General features: G+C 41.0%; 1 protein-coding gene and 1 long non-coding RNA gene across 23 annotated transcripts in view; one reads left to right on the top strand and one right to left on the bottom strand.

Moving 5' to 3' along the window:
• The window catches only part of ZMIZ1 (zinc finger MIZ-type containing 1), a 486,957-nt gene that overhangs the window by 60,376 nt on the left and 405,849 nt on the right, over positions 1-20,732 (bottom strand). For all 22 annotated transcript variants that reach the window (XM_075934735.2, XM_075934734.2, XM_075934747.2 and 19 more), the window contains one exon: positions 7,251-7,395. In XM_075934735.2, coding sequence (XP_075790850.1) covers positions 7,251-7,395 — 145 coding nt within the window. The remainder of the gene's footprint in view (positions 1-7,250; positions 7,396-20,732) is intronic.
• The window catches only part of LOC112544318 (uncharacterized), a 120,669-nt gene that overhangs the window by 82,172 nt on the left and 17,765 nt on the right, over positions 1-20,732 (top strand). Inside the window, exon 4 of the long non-coding RNA XR_012905554.2 lies at positions 18,951-19,007. This is a non-coding gene — a long non-coding RNA (uncharacterized LOC112544318). The remainder of the gene's footprint in view (positions 1-18,950; positions 19,008-20,732) is intronic.

Raw genomic sequence — 20,732 nt, 5'->3', positions numbered from 1 at the left:
ACCCACTGAGACTACAGCAGCCAGCTGTGTGCTTTCAGACATTGTTATTGACAGTATAATAGATATATGCTATGATATCCGAAATATGCACGCTTGTATGGAGTCAAACTCATCACAGGTAGCAGTAACCATCAACGTGCAGCTCTCACTCACTTTGGAGGAAGCTGTGCCCATTTAAAATTGGGCTTAATACGGTCCATAATTAACAAGGTCAACCACTTAATTCAATAAATGTAGTAACTATAGAGTTGATAAAAAGACAAGGAAGATACGGTAATAATAATAATTTGTACTTATACCACGTCATTCCCCAAGGATCTTAAAGTACTCTACTAATATTAATTAAAATTCAACTACCTTGTATGGTAAGTATGCGTTGTCATATGTGTTAGCTCAGAGACTGGGAATCTATAGTGTATGTCACTTACCCACAGCCACACAGTATGAAATTCATTCTATATGACGGGGGCCAACCCAAGGATCATGTGCTAAATCCCACTTAAACTTTCACAGGAGGGCTAAGTTGAGACTTAAAAGATGGACAGGTCTCATATTGACCCTCTGCTCAGGGGTGGATTTTAATTAACCAATGCTAGTGTTGGGAACAAAATTTATGAGTTCACTATCCAGGTCTTGCACTAACTACCCCACTACACTGTGTTGACTAAAATATCAAATGAGTTATTAAAGAACCAACACAGATCTGGATGCTCTATAAAACATAAATGACGATACCTGCTCCAAGGAGTAGGGATGTTACATTTAGTTTAATCAATTAATCGACTAGTCGATGGATTTTCCATCGACTAGTTGATTAAGTGGGGAGCTGCAGCAAGGTTAGTTCCTGGGCGCTGCCTTTTAAAAGGATGAAGAGCTTGTTGGCTCTTAATCCATTTGACAAGCAGAGGCGCATCTTGATAGAGGCAGCAAGGGCGGGGTGAGGGTGGGGGAGCAACTAGTCGATTGTCTGATAAGCTTTTGTTATCAGATAGTCGACTAGCCAACTAATATCCCTACCAAGGAATTTACAATCTAACCACATTTCAGTGTTAATCCAAAAGCACGTCTTTCTTCAAATTCAAATTTTTATTTTATTGAATTGTTTGGCTTGTATGCAAGTGACTTAGCATCCAGCTACTTTACTATTAGTGAAAAATACTCAATAAATAGAGCACATAATCGTCTCCAGCCTTTCATGAATATTTTGTATTCATGAAAAACCCAAGCAGAGAGGGATTTTCAGCTTCTGGGGCCTAGGAAGCACACAGCCAGAAGCCAATGTTAAAACCATCCGAATACATCCTTTTTAACTCAAGTTAAGAGCCGCCAAGCTCTTACTACATTTAAAAGGCAGAGCTGCAGTGAATCCCCCCCCCCCCCCATCAACTAATCAAGTAGTCGATGGAAATTCCATCCACTACTCGATTAGGTTACTAACCACTATTTAACATCCCTATCCACAACCCAGATAGACTTTATATCCTTGAAGGAGCATTTCATGGTTAATGTTGGTCTTCTACTTTATAAAAGGCAAAAGATAAAACTCAGTAAATCCCCACTCTATATTTAATTTCTGTTTTAAAGGTTTATTGCAGAACAATCATGGAAATGTAGAATCGCAGCAAGGATTGCAAGGCAGTTGCAAATCAGCTACATCTGTCCTACCATCTGACATATAATTTACATTGGCCAGATTAGGTTCCAATTTAGAGCTGAAATGAATGCACATTCTAACATGATGATACAAATACCCAACAGACCTCAGAGGCTGCTCTGTGCCATTATGTTAAATTGCACCACTACAACTAGATGCCACAGAAGTGCTGCTTCCAGTGGGACATCACAACATTGGACAGCGCTGGCTTGGGATTTATCTCACAGTGCCAGCCAGGTTTTTTTAAAGCACTAAGCCAGGAGAAAGAAAAGCAGGTGTTCAGCTGAAAGGCCTGCTTACAAACGTGAGTTATAAAGCTACATGTTAGCACAGGCAGTGACATATTATGGATACATGGAATACCTAAAGACCTATTTTGTAAACCTTTTGGCTGTGTCTACACGGGCGCGATCTTGCGCCAAAGCGGCCGCTCTTGTGCAAAAACTTGCTGCCCATCTACACTGGCTGTGTGTTCTTGTGCAAGTAAACTGACGTTCTACTGTATAAAATCAGTGCTTCTTGCGCAAGAACTATGATGCTCCCGCTCAGGAACAAGCCCTCTTGCACAACCATACTAAGGCCCTAACCACTATACCATCCTGTCTTTCCCTAGCTCTACAACTCAGCCCCTCTGATTCTTTAATGGACTGGAGCCACTGTAATACCAGTAAAGCATGTGTTACTATGCAGACTCCTCATTTGATTTCATCTTGGATGATGAAAAGAGAAGAGTAATTTATCTAAAGTCCAAGCAGCAGGAGTCCAACTATTATTTGTGGTATCAAAGGAGTTTTCTAGTATGAAATTTGCTTTCATCAAGCTAATGTAATTTAGTATTTGATCCCAATCATTTCATAAGCCAACTTGGAAAAGAAGCAATCTAGCCACAGATATAATTAAAATCAGTTATATTAGAATAAGGGGAATTACTTTTAGTAGCTGATGGGAAGTTTTCATATTTTTCTCCATTAATGAAAAAGAAATACACCAAAATAAAAATAGAGAGAAGAAAAAAAAGCCCAACCCAGATCTGACTATACAGAGCCAAACACACTGACATAAAGTGGAGTCAACTCCATGTACTCTGGCATAACTGCACACAGTTTGATCCAAAGTTCAGGTATTGTTCAGGTCTTAGCACAGCATTAAGATGTGAAGAATTTAAATGGCAATTCAACTTAGTGTACAGTATTATTAATGATTTAATAATAAACATTTCCTACATTTCGCTATAAACAAAGCAGTTGTAGAAATTATTGCTGGTCTGTGATGTTAAAAATAAATAAAAACAGAAACTTGAGGTATGCAGTTCAATAATTCCCACCTCTCACTGACGTGAAGTAATGCTACTGCTCTTTCTGTAGCTAGCTGGAAACTAGAGGTTTCAAATTCTGCATGCTTTAGTCTCTCCTCAAACAATTCTTGGGGCTCACTTTTCTGCTCAAATGGGATAATTGACAGATGACAAAGTGCAGGGAAGGTTCTTATTTCCCCGATTAACCTTGATGCAACAGCCAATACAGTATACCCTAATCTATACAGATATTTCTACTGTGACCATCACCATAAAAATCTAAAAGAAAAAAAATGAAATATTCACACAGTGTTCTTTAAATAAAACATGGGAAAAAAATTGATGAGTAATGCACAGCAGTGTTGTTTTAATTAATGTCAGTACAGTTTTCCCCCTTAGGGTGGGGCTTAAGGCTTGATATCTCAGGGGGCCAATTACACGCTTCTTTGCTAAACCTGAACTAAGATTGGGAAATGGAAAAGTCACATCACCATGTACTGGTTAGTTAGCAATGCTGAAAATTTAGCTTATTTACTACATGTTCATCTGCGAATGAACCACTCTAGCTATCCCGTGTTTTAGAATCATAGCAGTGTAGGACTGGAAGGAACCTCTACAGGTGCTGTAGTCCAGGCCATAATGCTCAAAGCAGGACTACATGATAACTAAAACATTCCTGATAGGTGTGTGTCTAACCTGCGCTTAAAAAAACCCCAATGATGGAGATTCCACAGCCTACCTAGGCAATTTTTTCCTCTGACTAGCTGCCCTGATTACTAGGAAGTTTTTCTTAATGCACAACCTAAACTGTCCTTGCTACAATTTAAGCCCATTGCTTCTTGTCCTGTCCTAATGTGGCACCCAGAACTGGACACATTTCTCCAGTTGAGGCCTTATCAATGTAGATAGAGATGAATTACTTCTCATGTTTAGCTTGTAACACACCTGCTGGTAAATCACAGAATGATGTTTGCTTTTATTGCAACAGTATTAAACTGTTGACTCATATTTAGCTTATGAACCTAGATCCTTTTCTGCAGTACTCCTGCCTACACAGTCATTTCGCATTTTGTGTGAGTGCAATTGATTGTTCATTCATAGGTGTAGTACTTTGCATTTTTCCTGATTTAAGTTCAGTCTATTTATTTCAAACTCTTTCTCCAGTTTGCCCAGATCATTTTGAATTTTAATTCTATCCCCGAAAGCACTTGCAACTAGGGATGTTAATGGTTAACCAGTAAGCCTCACCATTACTTCAGCTCCCCATGTTTGCCCCGCTTAATTGGTTAACTGGTTAAAGTTTAACTGGTTAACTAATTAAACAAGATGTTACATCCCTACTTGCAACCTGTGTTCCCTTGTATGGCTGCTGAGGAGAGAGTCAAATGTCACCTAGCTGATTAGCAGAGTGCCCATACTTTCTACTGGTGGTGCACGTGCACATGCCTTGAGGCACATACAAATTATTCTGCACATGGATGAAAAGGTTAGAGGGAATATTGCTTGCATCCCCTCCCAGCTTGGTATCATCCACAAATAAACTCTCCTAGTATCTAAGTCATTTAGGAAGTTATTGAATAGAACTAGACTTAGGACTGATCCCTGGGGGAAGCCATTCAATATGTCCTTCCAGCTAAGCTGTGAACCACTACTAAGTACTCTCAGGGAATGGATATCCAACTAGTTATGCACCCACTTTATAGTAGTTAAATCTAGGTTGCATTTTCCTGGTTTGTTTATAAGAAGTTCATACCAGATAGTATCAAAAGCCTTACTAAAGTCATTCGCATCTACCGCATCCCCTTATCCACAAGGCTTGCTACCCTGTCAAAGAAAGCTTTAGGCTGGTTTGACAGATTATTTCTTGACAAATTCATGTTGACTATTACTTATCATCTTGACCACTTGATAATTTGCTTCACTATCTTTATGAGGACTAAAGTTAAGCTGATTGATCTGTGATTCCCTGGATTGTCCTTATTCCCCTTTTATAGATTAGCACTGTATTTTCTCACTTCCAGTCTTCTGGAATCTCCCGGCCTTTCAAGAATTTTCAAAGATAATTGCTAATGGCTCAGATATTTCCTGAATCAGCTCCTTGATTATTCTAGGATCTGACCAATCTACCAGAATTCTTCGAGGGGGGGCAGCAAGCATGTGAACAAGGGGAATCTAGTGGATACAGTGTACTTAGATTTCCAGAAAGTCTTTGACAAGATCCCTCATCAAAGGCTCTTAAGCAAAATAAGCTGTCATGAGAGAAGAGGGAATGTCCTCTCGTGGATTGATAACTGTATCAAAGGTAGGAATAAACGGTCAGATTTCAGAATGGAGTGAGGTAACTAATAGTGTTTTCCAGCCAAAACAAAAGGTAGGAATAAACGGTCAGATTTCAGAACGGAGTGAGGTAACTAACAGTGTTTTCCAGACATCTGTACTGGGACCAATGCTATTCAGCATACTAATACATGAATTTGGAGAAAGGAATAAACAGTGAGGTGGCAAAATCTGCAGATGATACAAAACTGCTCAAGATAGTTAAGTCCAAAGCAGACAGTGAGGAACTTCAAAAGGATCTCAAAAATTAGGTGACTGGACAACAAAGTGGCAGATAAAATTCAGTATTGATAAATGCAAAGTAATGCATATTGGAAAACATAATTCCAACTATACCTATAAAATGATGATTAATTAACAGTTACCACTCAAGAGAGAGATCTTGGAGTCACTGTGGCTAGTTCTCTGAAAACATCCACTCAATGTGCATCAGCAGTCAAACAGAGCAAAGAAAACAATGGGAATCATTAGGAAAGGGATTGAGAAGAAGACAGAATATCTTATTGCCTCCGTATAAATCCATGGTACGCCCACATCTTGAATATTACATGCAAATGTAGTTGCCTCATCTCAGAAAAGATATATTGGCATTGGAAAAGATTTACAAAAGGGCAACTAAAATGATTGGGGTATGGAACAACTGTTATATGAGGAAAGATTAATAAGACAGACTTTTCAGTGTGGAAAAGAGAGGACAAAGGGTAGATATGATAGAGGTATATAAAATCATGATTGGTGTGGAGAAAGTGAAAAAAGGACAGTTATTTACTTCTCCCTATATCACAAGGACCAAGGATCACCAAATGAAATTAACAGGTAGCTGGTTTAAAACAAACTAATAGAAGTACTTCTTCACACATTGACAGTCAACCTGTGGAACTCCTTGTCAGAGGATGTTGTGAAGACCAGGACTTTAACAGGGTTCAAAAAAGAGCTAGTTAAGTTCATGGAGGATAGGTTCATCAATGGCTATTAGCCAGGATGAAGTAGGAATGGTGTCCCTAGACTCTGTCAGAAGCTGGGAATGGGCAACAGGGAATGGATCACTTCATGATTACCTGTTCTGTTCACTCTCTCTGGAGCATCTGATATTGACCACTGTCAATTGACCACAGGATATTGGGCAAGAATGACCCAGTATGATCGTTCTTGTGTTCTTTCAACAGGCCCTGCTGACTCGAGGACATCTAACTTGTCTAAATAATATTTAACTTGTTCTTTCCCTATTTTAGTTTTACCCCCTACTGCATTTTCAGGTGTTTACTATGCTAGAAATCTGATCTCCATTACCTTTTTGGTGAAAACTGAAATAAAAAAGGCATTTAGCACTTCTGCCATTGCCATATTTTATATTTGCAAGATAACATTTGCAGAATATTTTCTTGTTATTCTTTATATCTCTTGCTACTTCAATCTTGTTTGCTGTCTCCGCCTTTCTAAGTTTGTCCGTATATGCCTGTGTTCTTTGTTTGCATTCATCCATTGAAATCAGACCTACTTCCCACTTTTTTGTAGGACTCTTCTTTGAGTTGCAAATGACTGAAGATCTCCTGGTTAAGACAGGGTGACCTCTGGCCATACTTCCTATTTTTCCTATGCAATGGGATAGTTTGCACTTGTGCCCTCAATAATGTTTCTTTGAAAAGCAGCCAATTCTCTCAGACTATTTTTCCTATTACACTTGCATCCCATGGGATCTTACCTACCGACTTCCTGAACTAGCTCAAGTCTGCCTTCTTGAAAGCCATTATCTTTATTTTGCTGTCATCCCTCCTACCAGTCCTGAGACTCATGAACTCTACCATCTCGCAATCACATTCACCCAAGCTGCCTTCCACTTTCAAATCCTCAACCAGTTCCTTCCAATTTGTCAGGGCAGTAAGAAGCATTTCAGTGAAAAGGTTTCTTGTTGTAATGAATTTGTATATGCATCTACTCCCATAAGAGCAGACTTGTGTGACTCACCTGTGAGAAAGCGTGGGTTTCATGGAGCTCATAGAGTTCATGGGGGGTTGCATGGGTAGCTTCCCGGGAGGATCGTTCTGCCGGCTTTTCTGGTGACGAAGCAGCAAGAGCCGTCCCAGCTCCTCACACCACGATGAAAGCAGCGCTGTGCAAACAGAACAAAATTAAGGTGTACAACTCAATGAAGAGTGCAGCTGTGTTAATCTGCAGGACTTTTAACCACATTAGTCACTAATTGAATGGGCACAGTCCAGTTCTGAAAACTTGTCCCATGAACCACGACCATCATATAAAGAATATGTCGTCACACTGAATGGGGCAAAACTATGGGAAGAAACAGGGATGATATCATTGGTAGATAAGAAGAGAGGGGAGCAAGAAAAGTTTTTTTCCCTACCATCTCCCACATCCCCCTCCATTTCTAACATTAATCAGCAGTGAATGATAGTTTTAGTTCTGCTAATTATTCTATTTGAGGTTCAGTTTATTATAGATAATCTTCATAATCTGTACAAAAAGCATTTCTTAATTTAGCCTGTCATATATATGATTTATTGTGATGATTTTTCTTTGCCTCCTTACATAGTTAAAATAGTACCATTCCACAGAATAGACAATAATGCAATTTCTTTGCAGGAAATTTTATTGCAGAAGACAGATTACAAAAGAATAATCAGGCACTGGATTTAGTTTGCAACACTGGATTATCTCCTCCAAATGTGAATGAGTTTACAAAACAAAATGTCTACAGTATTCAAATTTGTATGCTTGAAGTTAAGACACCTGAATCCTTATTTGGGACCTAATCCTGAAAAACACCTAATCATATGCCAAACTTCAAGTATGTGAATAATCTTTTGATCAATGGGACTACTCATAGACTCCCAGATGGGCACACATTTACACACTTTGATAAATTGGGACTTAAGGAATCTTAGGCCTGACTTTCAGAGGCTCTAAATATCTGCAACTGCCACAGAAATAAAGGGATGGGATACCATATTTGAAAATTATGATTCTTATTTAGCTACCCATATGTAAAAATTCTGGCCTAGGTTACAAAAATCACACACATTCAGATAAAGAGGGCCTTTAGAAATGCAAGTGGACACAATCTCCGCTTCATTGATTGCAAGGAAGCAGGATTTTATCCAATATGTCTTCACAGAAATTTGATTAAACCAAGGAGCTGGCTTTTAAATTCCAATGTGATAACTGTTGTGAAATGTAATTACAGCTCTTTGGTGCTAAGTGGTAAGCAAGACGTTCCAAAAAGATATAATTCAGACTACATGCAAAATTATGTGGTTGATACAAATAACTTTTTCAAATAGGAGGGTCTTCTTTTTCTTCTTCCTTAAAAGAGTTTTACAAATCTTCATGCTGATAAAAAAAAAAAACCAAGCAAGCCAAAACCTAGTCTTGAATGTCAATTAAAAGGTTTTTAAATGTAGAAGTTTCCCTAAAGTGTTGTGTTCCCTAACAATTTGTGCTAGTGGGCAAAAACCAGAAGGCTTGTCTATAGCAAATATGCTGTATAAATGGACAAAAGTAGATGAGGCTATAACATTATGTCAGGATGGCCAATGTAAAAGGCACAGGTGAGGAGAAGGCTAAAACATGGAGGATTAGCTTCACTTGTATGCTTTTTGTAATGGCATGATACTGTAATTACCCATTCTTTAAAAGGGACCCCACCTTCTTCCATTACATAATCATAGAGTGGTGTAACTCAGTGTTTCTCCACCTTTTATTTTTTATAAAGTATCCCGTTTAAAAAAAAAAAAAAAGTACCCCCAGGACCTACAGTTTTCAGACACACAGAATTGTTTTCTACCATTGCAGCACATTTGTTTAAACAACTTAATCGTAGCAGGGCAGGCTATGAAATTTTTGGGTGTAGAAAGTACAAAAATGATAAAGTGCTATAAAACAAAAATTCAGTTTTCTCCAAATGTCAGTTGTGTTGATGTACCCTTCCACCCCCCTTCCCGACTTCTCTCAAGTACTCCAAGGGTACTCGTACCACCGGTTGAGAAACACTGGTGCAACTGACCAGTTTTAAAGGATGCAAATGGAAAGTTACACTGTGAAGAGTCTCAGAGGGGTAGCTGAGTTAATCTGTAATTTTGACAGGAACACAAAAATATGCCTCTATATAAAAGCACCAGAAATGTTTAAAAAAATCAACTGGCCAAACCTGAGAAATATTTAATAAACGCAATACTATTAAAACAAAGTAAACACACATCAGGATGTTGAGGATGTAGTAATTTCACTGTAGTTAGCACATGCAAAGTAAATGATGGTGCGAAGGGTTATTTAGAGACACTTTCTGTGACAAGAAGGGGTTACTGTTCCTTTATATAACTAAATATGGTTACTCTGAAATTGTTAGCATCGTATCTAGCCTACAGAAAGCATTCTCGTTAAGCCCCGTGCCGAAACGGTCTAGCAACGAGTGTCGTTCTAAGCTACTTCTCTATTAGCCAAGGAATCTGTCAACAAGCATTTGATCAAATTATACTCACCTTTTATCCCTGGCATGTCATTATTTATGTACCAGTGACAAAGGGTCCCCCCGCCCCGCCTTTTCATGCTGCCTGGAGATAAAAATCACTGCCTAACATAGTTTCCTCATGCACACTATGGCTACTTGAGTTCTGAGAAAAATGAACAAAGTGTTCTGCCGAGCTGTAAATGCAGCCATGTCAGAATAATAGCGGCTGCTGAGCACTTCCACAGCTGAGTGTAATTACTATGGTGTCGAATGGAAACCGTCCATCTTAAACGTGGCTTTGATGTGAGGAGGGAGCTGTTCCTAGTGCACACATATAAGCGCTTGACAAATAAAGATAAAAAGCAGCCGCCTAATGGATTTGAGGACATGAATCTGCAAACAAAAGCTTGTACCTGCTTTGAAAGAAGCAGAGTTAACTCCCGGCAAAATAATTTGCAATGGAAATGAGATAACTTCGCATGGAGCAGGGAGGAAGGTAGGCTATTAATGAGTTATTATTATTACTAATATCAAATGCACACATTTGTAAAGGTGAAATGTAAATGTCAGAGCATGGTGAGGCTTTCCAGATAAGGCAGACAGTTACATGCTACAAATTATCAGGAGATGACTCACATTTTTGGGAAGTGAGAATTTGAAGGTATAACATAAGAAATGTACTCAATCCCCATCTCCCTGCTCATTACTGAGAGGTTTAACCTCTTCTCTCCTGGGACATTTCCCAGTCATGTACCATGTATAATAATAATGTGTTTGTGCACTGAATGAAAACAGACTGGTTCTGGACTGTCTCAAAACATGTCAGTCACTGCTCTCTCCACCCAAGCTGTGGAGAAAGCCCCCCTGGATGTGCCACCACTACAATGTAAGCCCTGGGTAACAGAACTAATTAGCAGAACTGAGTCTCTTAACGTACGACAGGGATGGGCAAAACCCACCCTGCCAACCTGCTGGATTCAGCCCATGGCCCAGCGGGAGCTTTGGGCAGGCTCTCTGTCTGCCCCACCCCCTCATGCCACTCAGCGCTCACAGCTGTGCCTCTGAGAGTGCCACCAGGAGCTGGGGGGTGGGGATGGCGAAAGAGGGCGGGAGAGACAGCTCCCATTGGCTGGTTTCTAGCCAATAGGTGCTGCCTGTTTGCCGAGCAGGCAGCATGTGAAGTACTCCCACCGGGAGCCTGCAGCGCTCAGAGCAGCACATGGCTCCTGCAGCTGGCAGCTCTGAGCGCCGTGCAGGGGTAGGGCAGGCAGGGATGCCTGCTTGAGGGACCTGCTGGGCTGCTGGCCAGGAGCTGCTTAAGTTAGTGCCTCCTGGCCAGAGCCTGCCTCTGGCTCCCCATCCCCAACCTCCCCACAACTCCTATAACTGTACCCCATGTAAGCCAAACCCTCTCCTCCCCCGCACCGCTACCCCATGGAACACAACCTCCCTCCCAGATCCTGCAGCCCAATCCCCTGCCCTAGGTCACAACCCTCTCCCAGACCCAGAATCCACTCCTGCACCCATACCTGTACCCCATCCCAGATCCTGCAGCCCAATCCCCTGCCCTAGGTCACAACCCTCTCCCAGACCCAGAATCCACTCCTGCACCCATACCTGTACCCCATCCCAGATCCTGCATCCCCCTCCCACACCCAAATCCCCTCCTTCACCCAAACGCTGTCCCAGACCCCACACCTCCCCTGTGCCCCAAAACCCTACCCCAAGCTCCCTTCTGCACCCAACCTCCATCCCAGACCCCATACCGCCTTCATTAATATCATGGAAGAGTGCAGCCCTTGACCACTTACCAAATTCTTGGAATGGTCCCCCAGTAAAAATTATTGCCCACCCCAACCAAGGACTTGGGCATCTACATTCATTTGTAAACTGAGGTTAAAAATTGCAGAGCCCTTGGGTCCCAATCTGAGACTGCAGGACCTACACTGTTTTATGCAGGTCTGAGTCTAATAACCTGTATCCAGATTCCCTAACACCCCCAAAATATGTCTGCTCTAGCTCTGTGTTCGTGGTGCAGTGTGGGAAAACCTGAGTGCCCACTAAACTTTACTGTCCAGACAACAAAGTCAGTCAGCTGATGCAATTCCTTTGATGAACTTCCAGATTGTGAGTCCCGTAGGCTTATGTCTACAAAACACTTGGTCTTGAACCCAGGTAAGTCCCTCCAACACCACTGGGTCCTTCAAACAGGGGTCTGAGCACTGGGTTAGTGCAATTTGTGTGCAAACTGAAGGGGCTTGAGCCTGAGTTCAAATCCTGAGCTTATACTGCAGCATAGCTATGCCCTCAGTATTTCTGCTATTGCCTGTCTGAAATGCTGCAACCCTCCACCAGCCCCCATACTGGTTTGCACTTAACATGGTGAGATGAAATGTGCTACACAAGCCACTGCTACAGCTGGGTTCTGAAGAGCATTACTTCCTGTGTCTATTCAAGGAAGCCGAATATGAATTTACAGATTACACTATTCATCTTTAGTGTACTTCGGTTCTGCTTTTTATGCTGACTGTATTAGGCACATCTCAACTCATTTAAACGCGAAGCACGAGAAATTCAGTATCACTATAATGAACAGATAAAGCAGCAAGCACAAAGGACAGCTACAGATGGTGCCAACAGTCAGCCTCTCCCTCTCAGAGAACAGACAGCAGCTGCTTTTTCACTCCCCCCACCCTCTAACCCCTCCTCCTTGTAATACAAGAGCAGACTTTGCAGATGGACCATCCGCAGCGTCTCTCACAGCCTCTTTCTGCTGCAATTAAATTGTGTTCCTGTGCCGCACTGTCACAATGCCCCTTGAATATAATAAATGCAGCCTGCTTGTGTAAATAAGTCAACTTTTGCAAGGATAGAAAAGAAATTCTTTGTTCCTCCATACCTCTCTCCCCAACCCAGATATCAAGTATATAGAATTGTTATTCCCCCCCCAATAGTCACAGAGGCTTTGCCAGTTTGTACCAAAGAAGTTAACGACTGGCTGACAATTTTAGTGTATTCCCCATTTCTTTTGCTTCACACTTGATTGGCACAATATTTGACCTATTTTTCTTTTGTAAAACCGGTGTCATTCATCACACGATTATTTTATTTTAAGGATTTCAGTATTTTTGTTAAAACAAATTAATGTGAGCTTGCTAAATTGGATCCCATGAAGAAACCAATACCAAACCCCAGTGCCACATGTCTGTGTGTTTGTAAAAATAGAATCAGTTAAAAAAAAGGAGGGGGGGGGGGAAGGGAGTGGTTTCACTGACAAACAACCAAGGAGTTATTGAAAAAGTGAGAAAAGTACATATTTGAAAGTTAGGAAAGGTAATTTCAGTGTGTCAGCTCCTGCAATCTAGCCCAACTGTCTTTCTTTCTTCCGAGGGGTTTACACATTTAGTGTCAAGTGATGTCATCTCATGTGCATAGTTAAGGAGAGTTTGATCGATATCCTCTCAACTCCAAAATCACATCCTGTCACTTTCATTATATAATAATGTACAGCATGTTTAAGATCCAGTATTACCAAGTCCTCATATTTAAATGAGTCAAGCTTCTAAAAAGGATGCAGAATGATTTAAAAATATTAAATAAATACACACACACACACACACACACACACACACACACACACACACACTCATATTGTGTTCTTTTCAATTTCCTTCTGACTTTTAGGAGACACTTGAACAATATTTTCAAGCTTCTCTCTCTCTCTCCAGCCATTTGGGCTACAAACTTATTAAAACACTGAGATTTTTGTGTAATCACTTGAGTCTGGAGCAGGGATGGGCAATAATGTTTGATGAGGGGCCACTCCAAGAATTGATAAGGGGTCAAGGCCACACAAGGGGACTCGGGGTAAGGAACTAGCATGCAAGAGGGGCTGTGGGGAGGCAGTTTGGGTGAGGAGCAGGGGTATAGAGGATTTGGGTTAAGTGGGGAATGGGTGCAGGAAGGGGAGCAGAGTTTGGGTTATGTGGGATAGGAGTGCAGAAGGAGGGGCTAGAGTGCCAAGAGGCAGACTCTGGCTGGGAGATGCTTACCTAAGCAGCTCCTAGCCACCAGCAGGCCCCTCACACAGGCTCCTTGCCTTTCACGACCCCTCATGCTGCTCAGAGCACTGGGGACCATGTGCTGCTTGGAGCGTTGCGAGACCTGGGGTGAGGAGTACTTTAAGCACTGCAAAAAGGCAGTTCCCAATGGTCCGTTTCCAGCCAATAGGAGCTGAGAGATTATGCTGGGGGTGGGGCAGCGTTCAAAGCCTCTTCTTCTCCACTCACGGCAGCACTGAGAGGCACATGGCCCACACAGCTGATTGCTTAGAATGGCATGTGGGGACAAAGCAGCCAAGGCCATAGGCCAGATCTGGTGGCTTGGCAGCCTGGATCAAAACTGTGGGCCATATTTTGTCCACCCTTGGTATAGAGTCTGGGGCTTTAAAGAAAAAAACAAAATATCTGAAGGCTTACGATAAAAAAAAGCTTGAGAGTTGGCAACACTCCTTAGATTTGCTCTTTATCTTGTAAGGTCCCCATTATACTGATGTGTTGCCCACACACTGTAACACTTTCCACCAAACCTGCTGCAGTGTGTTTGATCAAAGTACTTCATAATGATAAGTGATCAATCATTGTCTTGAAATTAAAAACATGTTTTTCAAAAGTATTTTAATAAAATACTGATAGCTTTGATCTTAGAAGGTGCAATGTGGACCCCAGGATGTAGTACAATCATTGCAAGTGCTATGTATGTGCTGGCTTGACCAAAAAAGGGAATTCATTATACAAGACCATCCCATGCCTAACCAGTCACTAGGTGGTGCAGGAGAAATGGAAAAAGGAAGCAGCTTGTTTGGAAAGGACAGAGAAATTATTTGAGGACTAGCACAACAGGAAGGGCTCCTGGGTAAAATTCATGCCTCCATATCAGCGATCAAAGGTCAAAAGACCTGTGCAATTTGATTAGACGAATGAGTTTGGCGGTCCTGGCTCAGCCCAGAGCAATCACCTGTTACACAGACCAGGGATGCTCAGGACTGACGTATACATCATCACCTGCCATGAGGGGCAGAACAAAAAATAATGATTAGGCTAATTAAAGATCCAGGCTCCAGAAAAAGCCAGATTCTTAAGAACATAAAAGTACCAAGCCGGGGAATCCATGGACGAAGCCTAGACTACATATTCAGTTTTTATACACCTGGCTGCAAACGATCCAATCACACTTCTGATCTTTCAATTCCCCCAAAACCAAAATGATGATGCCTTTCAAAATACCTGATCATGGACTCTACTCATGACAATCCTTTTATTGGGGAGAGGTGTTGCAGGAGAAAGGCAGAGATCCTAAACAATCAATGTTACCCGATAGATTCAATAATGCATTTCATTAGCTTTATACACACAACCATTAATAGCTGCAATCCTGGAACTGATTTAACTGGATGTATTGCAAAGTGCTGTAGTGAGCATCTACAATGAATGAATGAGGCTGTGGACTCCCTAGAAAGCAAAATACAGGGAAGCACTGTGCTAATCTATTTACCTATTATGATACCCTAGTATTAGTTACAGCTTATCACTTCAGTAAATCACCTCCTCTTGTTAAGGAACGTGCTTAAAGGTGCAGCAAACTGTTATTTATAGGCAGACACTATATTTACAGCTACAAAGGCAGGTGAGGAAGGGACAAGACAACTGCTCAGTAATTTCAATGCCTTCTGCTTCCCAGGAGACTGCTGTGGGAGCACAATAGGATTACTGTTTTCTTGCTGCAGTTAAGCTGCGGCAGATAGTTCAATAGGCAGCTTGGCAGACTCGTATTTTTTGCTCCATGCAATGAAAATTGTGAAGGAATATCTGTTGAGCACTACCCCCAGTTTGTTTTGTTTTTTTAATCTAAGCAAGAAATGGATTAAGATGCTAGGGCTTTTGTGGTGGGAGCAAGAGAATCCAGCACCTTTCATAGATCAACACCAATACATGAAATGTAGTTTTTAAAGGCAATTCCACATGTTCTGGATGCAGGATTTTTAGACTTTTTAGGGGATGCTGTACAGTCTTCTACACAAGCAGAGTCTGCAACAGTCCTTTTGACAAATCACCCTGACAGATTATTTGTGGCACTGGGGGAGAAAGAATATTGTGCTGGCTATTTATTTCATTTCTATCCTCACAAAGGACAAAGAGGATTCTGAAGATACTGTCACATACAAGACGGAAGGTCCTCTCATGGATAAATAATTAATTTAAAGATCGGAAACATAGGACAGGAATAAATGGTCAGTTTTCAGAACGGAGAGAGGTTACTAGCAGTATCCCACAGAGGTCTGTACTAGAACCAACCCTATTCAACATATTCATAAATAATGTGGAGAATGGGATAAACAGTGAGATGGCAAAATTTGCAGATGACATTAAACTGCTCAAGATAATTAAGTCCAAAGCAGACTGTGAAGAGCTTCAACAGGATCTCACAAAACAAGGTGACTGGGCAACAAAATGGCAGACAAATTTTAATGCCGATAAATGCAAAATATTGCACATTGGAAAACATAATCCCAACTATATGTCCAAAATGACGGGGACTAAATTACCATTCAAGAGGGAGATCTTGGAGTCACTGTGGATAGTTCTTTGGAAAATCCACTCAATGAGCAGCAGCAGCCAAAAAAGAAACAGCATATTGGGAATAATTAAAAAAGGGATAGAGATAGCTTATTGCCTCTCTATAAAATCATAGTATGCCCACCTCTTGAATACTGTGTGCAGACTTGGTCACCTCATTTCAAAAACGGTATCTTGGCATTGGAAAAAGTTCAGAAAAGGGCAACAAAATGATTAGGGCTTAGAAGGGGTGCCATATGAGGAGAGTTTAATAAAACTGGGACTTTTCAGCTAAGATGAGAGGAGACACGGGGTACGTCTAGATTGGTGGTCGGTATCCTGGAAAAACTCTGCTGCGTCCAGGAAACGTGTTTGATCTTCCGCTTTTTTTGCGGAAAGAATAAGGGCTCTGCCGAAAGAAAAAGCTTTTTCCGATCAAAGAGTGTAGTCTAGACCTAGCCTAAGGGACGGTATGATAGAGGTCTATTAAATCATGCCTGGTGTGGAGAAAATAGATAAGGAAAATTATTTACTTGCTCCCATAACACAAGAGCAAGGGGGTGTCACCAAATGAAATGAACATGTAGCAGGTTTAAAACAAACAAAAGAAAGTATTTCTTCACGCAATGCAGAGTCACCCTGTGGAACTCCTTGCCAGATGATATTGTGAAGAACAGGACTTTTAACAGGGTTCAAAAAAGAACTAGATAAATTCATGGAGGATAGGTCCATCAATTGCTATTAGCTAGGATGGGTAGGAATGGGCCACAGGAGAGGGATCACTTGATGGTTACCTGTTTTATTCATTCCCTCTGGGGCACCTACCATTGGCCACTGTCAGAAGACAGGATACCAGGCTGGATGGACCTTTGGTCTGACCTAGTATAGCTGTTCTTATGTCCTTATAGTTATCTATAAGAATGTTAAATTAATTTTAAATCAATATTTAACTGTCACATGCCAAACATAGATTGACGTCTGATGGTCCTGTTCAGTCATGCTTTTGGAATACAGCAAAATTGTTCAGTGTTCTCTCTCTCCTTGAAAAGGTGGCAGGTTCTGGGGAACTGAAGAAGGGGGGCAAGTCTGTGGTCCCAAATAACTCAATTCGTTGATTAAAGACCTTTTCCTTCTACTTGCCACTATGGTCTGGAAATTACTTTCGCTCACTTAAGAAACCTAGCTAGGTTCAAACCAGTGACCTAAAGGTGTTTCTCTTTAGCAATCCTCTGAGCTAGCCAAGTACCACAAAAACAGCTTCTGAGCTACATAAGAAACATTTCTGTTTATGCTAACAAGTGTCAGGAAAGGAAGTTTAGATACTTATTGTTCAGCATATGGTGAACCTATGCTCCGTCACGCTATGATACATAGCTATTCAAAACAAAGATTTTGCATTTGAGCGAACTTTAAATTTGGTTTGAATTCTTGCTTGTCTTCTGTTTTTCCAGAATAATAATTTTACTTAAAATCTGTAATATTTCAGTTATGAAATAAGTAGTGCCTTAGAAAAAAAAGTAAATAAGCCATCCAACAAACACTGGGTGATTAAATTTTAAAGATGGAGAAACTACATCATAGATAGAAGAGGGGAATTCCTGAAGGTCACATTGTCAGCGGCAGAAACAAGAGGAGAAACCATGAGTCCAGATTCCTAGGAAACCACAGTTCCTCCTCTCAGTGGAAGGGAAAAAAACCACACCATCCACATCAAGGTTAGTTTTCTAACCCCATATTTTCAGTACTGGCCCTGGAACATTTTCATACAACAACCATAAAACATCTGTACATGCTTTCAAAGAGAGAGAAAAATACTTGAAAACCATGCAGCGAAAATTTATGGCACAAATGTATTTCCTACGTTAACACTATGCTGCCAAGAAGGCTAAAAAGCTATTTTAGGAATTTTAGCTGCTGAGTTTTGCTTATAGCTCATTGTAACTTGAATTTTGCACGTTTACCATCTCTGTAAACAAGTTTATTAATATACAGCTATAGAAAATACTAATTACTAAAACTGAAACTGTTAAAAATAATCAGTCTTGAAATCTGTTAGCTATCGAGGTGTTTTTTGGGAACACAGAGATGGGTCTGCCTGATCTAAGACCGTCCACCCAATCCACTGTGAACGCCTGATTTAACCACCACATCCTACCTTCCCCCTTGTCTTTCACTTTAAAAAATAAAAGCATCTAACTGTAGAAGACTATAAAACATTTGAAGTTCATCATAATCCTAATAATGCAAGGTAGCTAAGAGTGATGCAGAACATGTGTAACAGATATATGGAAGAAATATGACTCAACTGACTGATAACTGCCAATTCCTTCTGGCCCTTAAAAACAAGAAAAGCTATTCGCTTCTGTTTATTACTAAAATAGGACCCACCTAGGAAGAGAAGAAGAAAATGGCATATATCCACTGAGACACTTTGTCTGAGGACCTAAAGATCAGCCAAAGTCAGGAGTTTCTCTCTGCAAGAATAGAAACTAAAATGGCTAAATGAGAGTATCATTAATCACCAAGGCAAGAATCTCTCAGTATTTGCATATGGATAAAAGCTTTTTTTTTTCTCTCCCTCTCTAGCTAAAAAGAACTTCAAGTCTTTCACCCCAAATTAGAATCTTCACATTTGTTTGCCTGGTGAGTCAGATCTACATCCTCCTATATGTGGGAAATGTCTATTGGTGAACTGCTTATGTACAAGTCTTAGGATAAAAATGGTCATGCTGGGTCAGACCAATGGTCAATATAGTTCAGTATCTGGTTTTTGACAGTGGCCAGTGCCAGAGAGAATGAATCAAACAGGGCAATTATAGCATAATCGGTCCTCTGTGGTCCAGTCCCAGCTTCTGGCAGTCAGAGGTTTAGGGACACTGAGAACAAGGGGTTATGCCCCTGACCATATTAGTTTACACCAGTTGATGGACCTATCCTCCATAAACTTCTTTTATTCCTTTTTGAGCCCAGTTGTAGTTACTCCGTGGCTACGTCTAGACTGGCATGATTTTCCGGAAAGCACTTTTTGCGGAAAAGTGTCCGTGCCAATCTAGATGCGCTTTTGCGCAAAAAAGCCCCGATCGCCATTTTAGCCATCGGGGCTTTTTTGCGCAGAACAAATGTGAGTTGTCTACACTGGCCCTTTTGCGCAAAAGCTTTCGCAAAAGGTACTTTTGCCCGAACGGGAGCAGCATAGTATTTCCGCAAGAAGCACTGATTTCTTACAGTAGGAAGTCGGTGCTTTTGCAGAAATTCAAGCGGCCAGTGTAGACAGCTGGCAAGTTTTTCCGGAAAAGCGGCTGATTTTCCAGAAAAACTGGCCAGTCTAGACACAGCCCTTGTGTATTCTAGCATGCATTTCATCAGGCCATTTATATTTTTTATTATAAATATTTGCACTGTAAACCAGGGGTTCCCAAGCTTTTTGACGCGAGGACCAGTAAATCCATTCACAAACTTTTGGAGAACTGGTAACATTCATTTGCATATTTGCATATTCATTAATCAAATGATGAATATTCAAATAAGTTGTTTCTGGTCCTCCCACAGCCCCCAGTGCCAGTCTTAGAAAAGCTTTTGATACGGTCACCCACAATATTCTTGCCAGCAAGTTAAGGAATATGGATTGGATAAATGGAGTAAAAGACAGACAGAAAGCTGGTTAGACCAGGGTTTCCCAAACTTTTTACTTTAGTTGGAACCCTTTTTTTTTTCAGTACTGTTTTTTGCAGCTCAAAAATATAAACACATAAAAAACAAACTGAGAAAATACCAGACATATAACATTAGGTAAGTTTTATTATTACTAGATGTATCAGTTTGTAGTTTCGAACTGCCTGGCTGGTAAATGTGCTCAGGCTGCATGAGTGTGTCTACCAGTCAGCCAGTTCACAACTACTCGAGGGTGTGTGTGTGGGGGGGCACAATAGAATCCCTGGGGGGGGGGGAAGAGGGGCAGCACCCCGAAATCTGCATATGGCCGGGTCAGTCCCACTCCCCACCAGTCGATTTGGGCCCCCAAGGAATTCAGTCACAAATTTAATTAACATTTTTTTTTAACATGGAAGCATGCCCTCTGGAATGGTGGCTGAAGCATGAAGGGTCATATGAGCACTTAGCATATCTGGCACATGAATACCTTGCAATGCCGGCCACAAAAGTCCTATGTGAACACTGTTCTCACTTTCTGGTAATATTGTAAATAAGAAGTGGGCAGCATTATTTCCCATTAAGGTAAACAAACTTGTATGCCTTAGCACGTGGCTGAACAAAGAGTAGGACTGAGTGGACTTGTAGGATCTAAAGCTTTAAAAGATTTTGTTTTTAATGTAATTATATAACAAAAAAAATCTACATTTCGTAAGTTGC

This window comes from Pelodiscus sinensis, chromosome 8 (assembly GCF_052426305.1).
Source record: "Pelodiscus sinensis isolate ZL-2025 chromosome 8, ASM5242630v1, whole genome shotgun sequence".
NCBI classification, from domain to species: domain Eukaryota; kingdom Metazoa; phylum Chordata; order Testudines; family Trionychidae; genus Pelodiscus; species Pelodiscus sinensis.
Note: the sequence above shows the minus strand (reverse complement) of the source record. Positions and strands in the feature narration are given on the sequence as shown.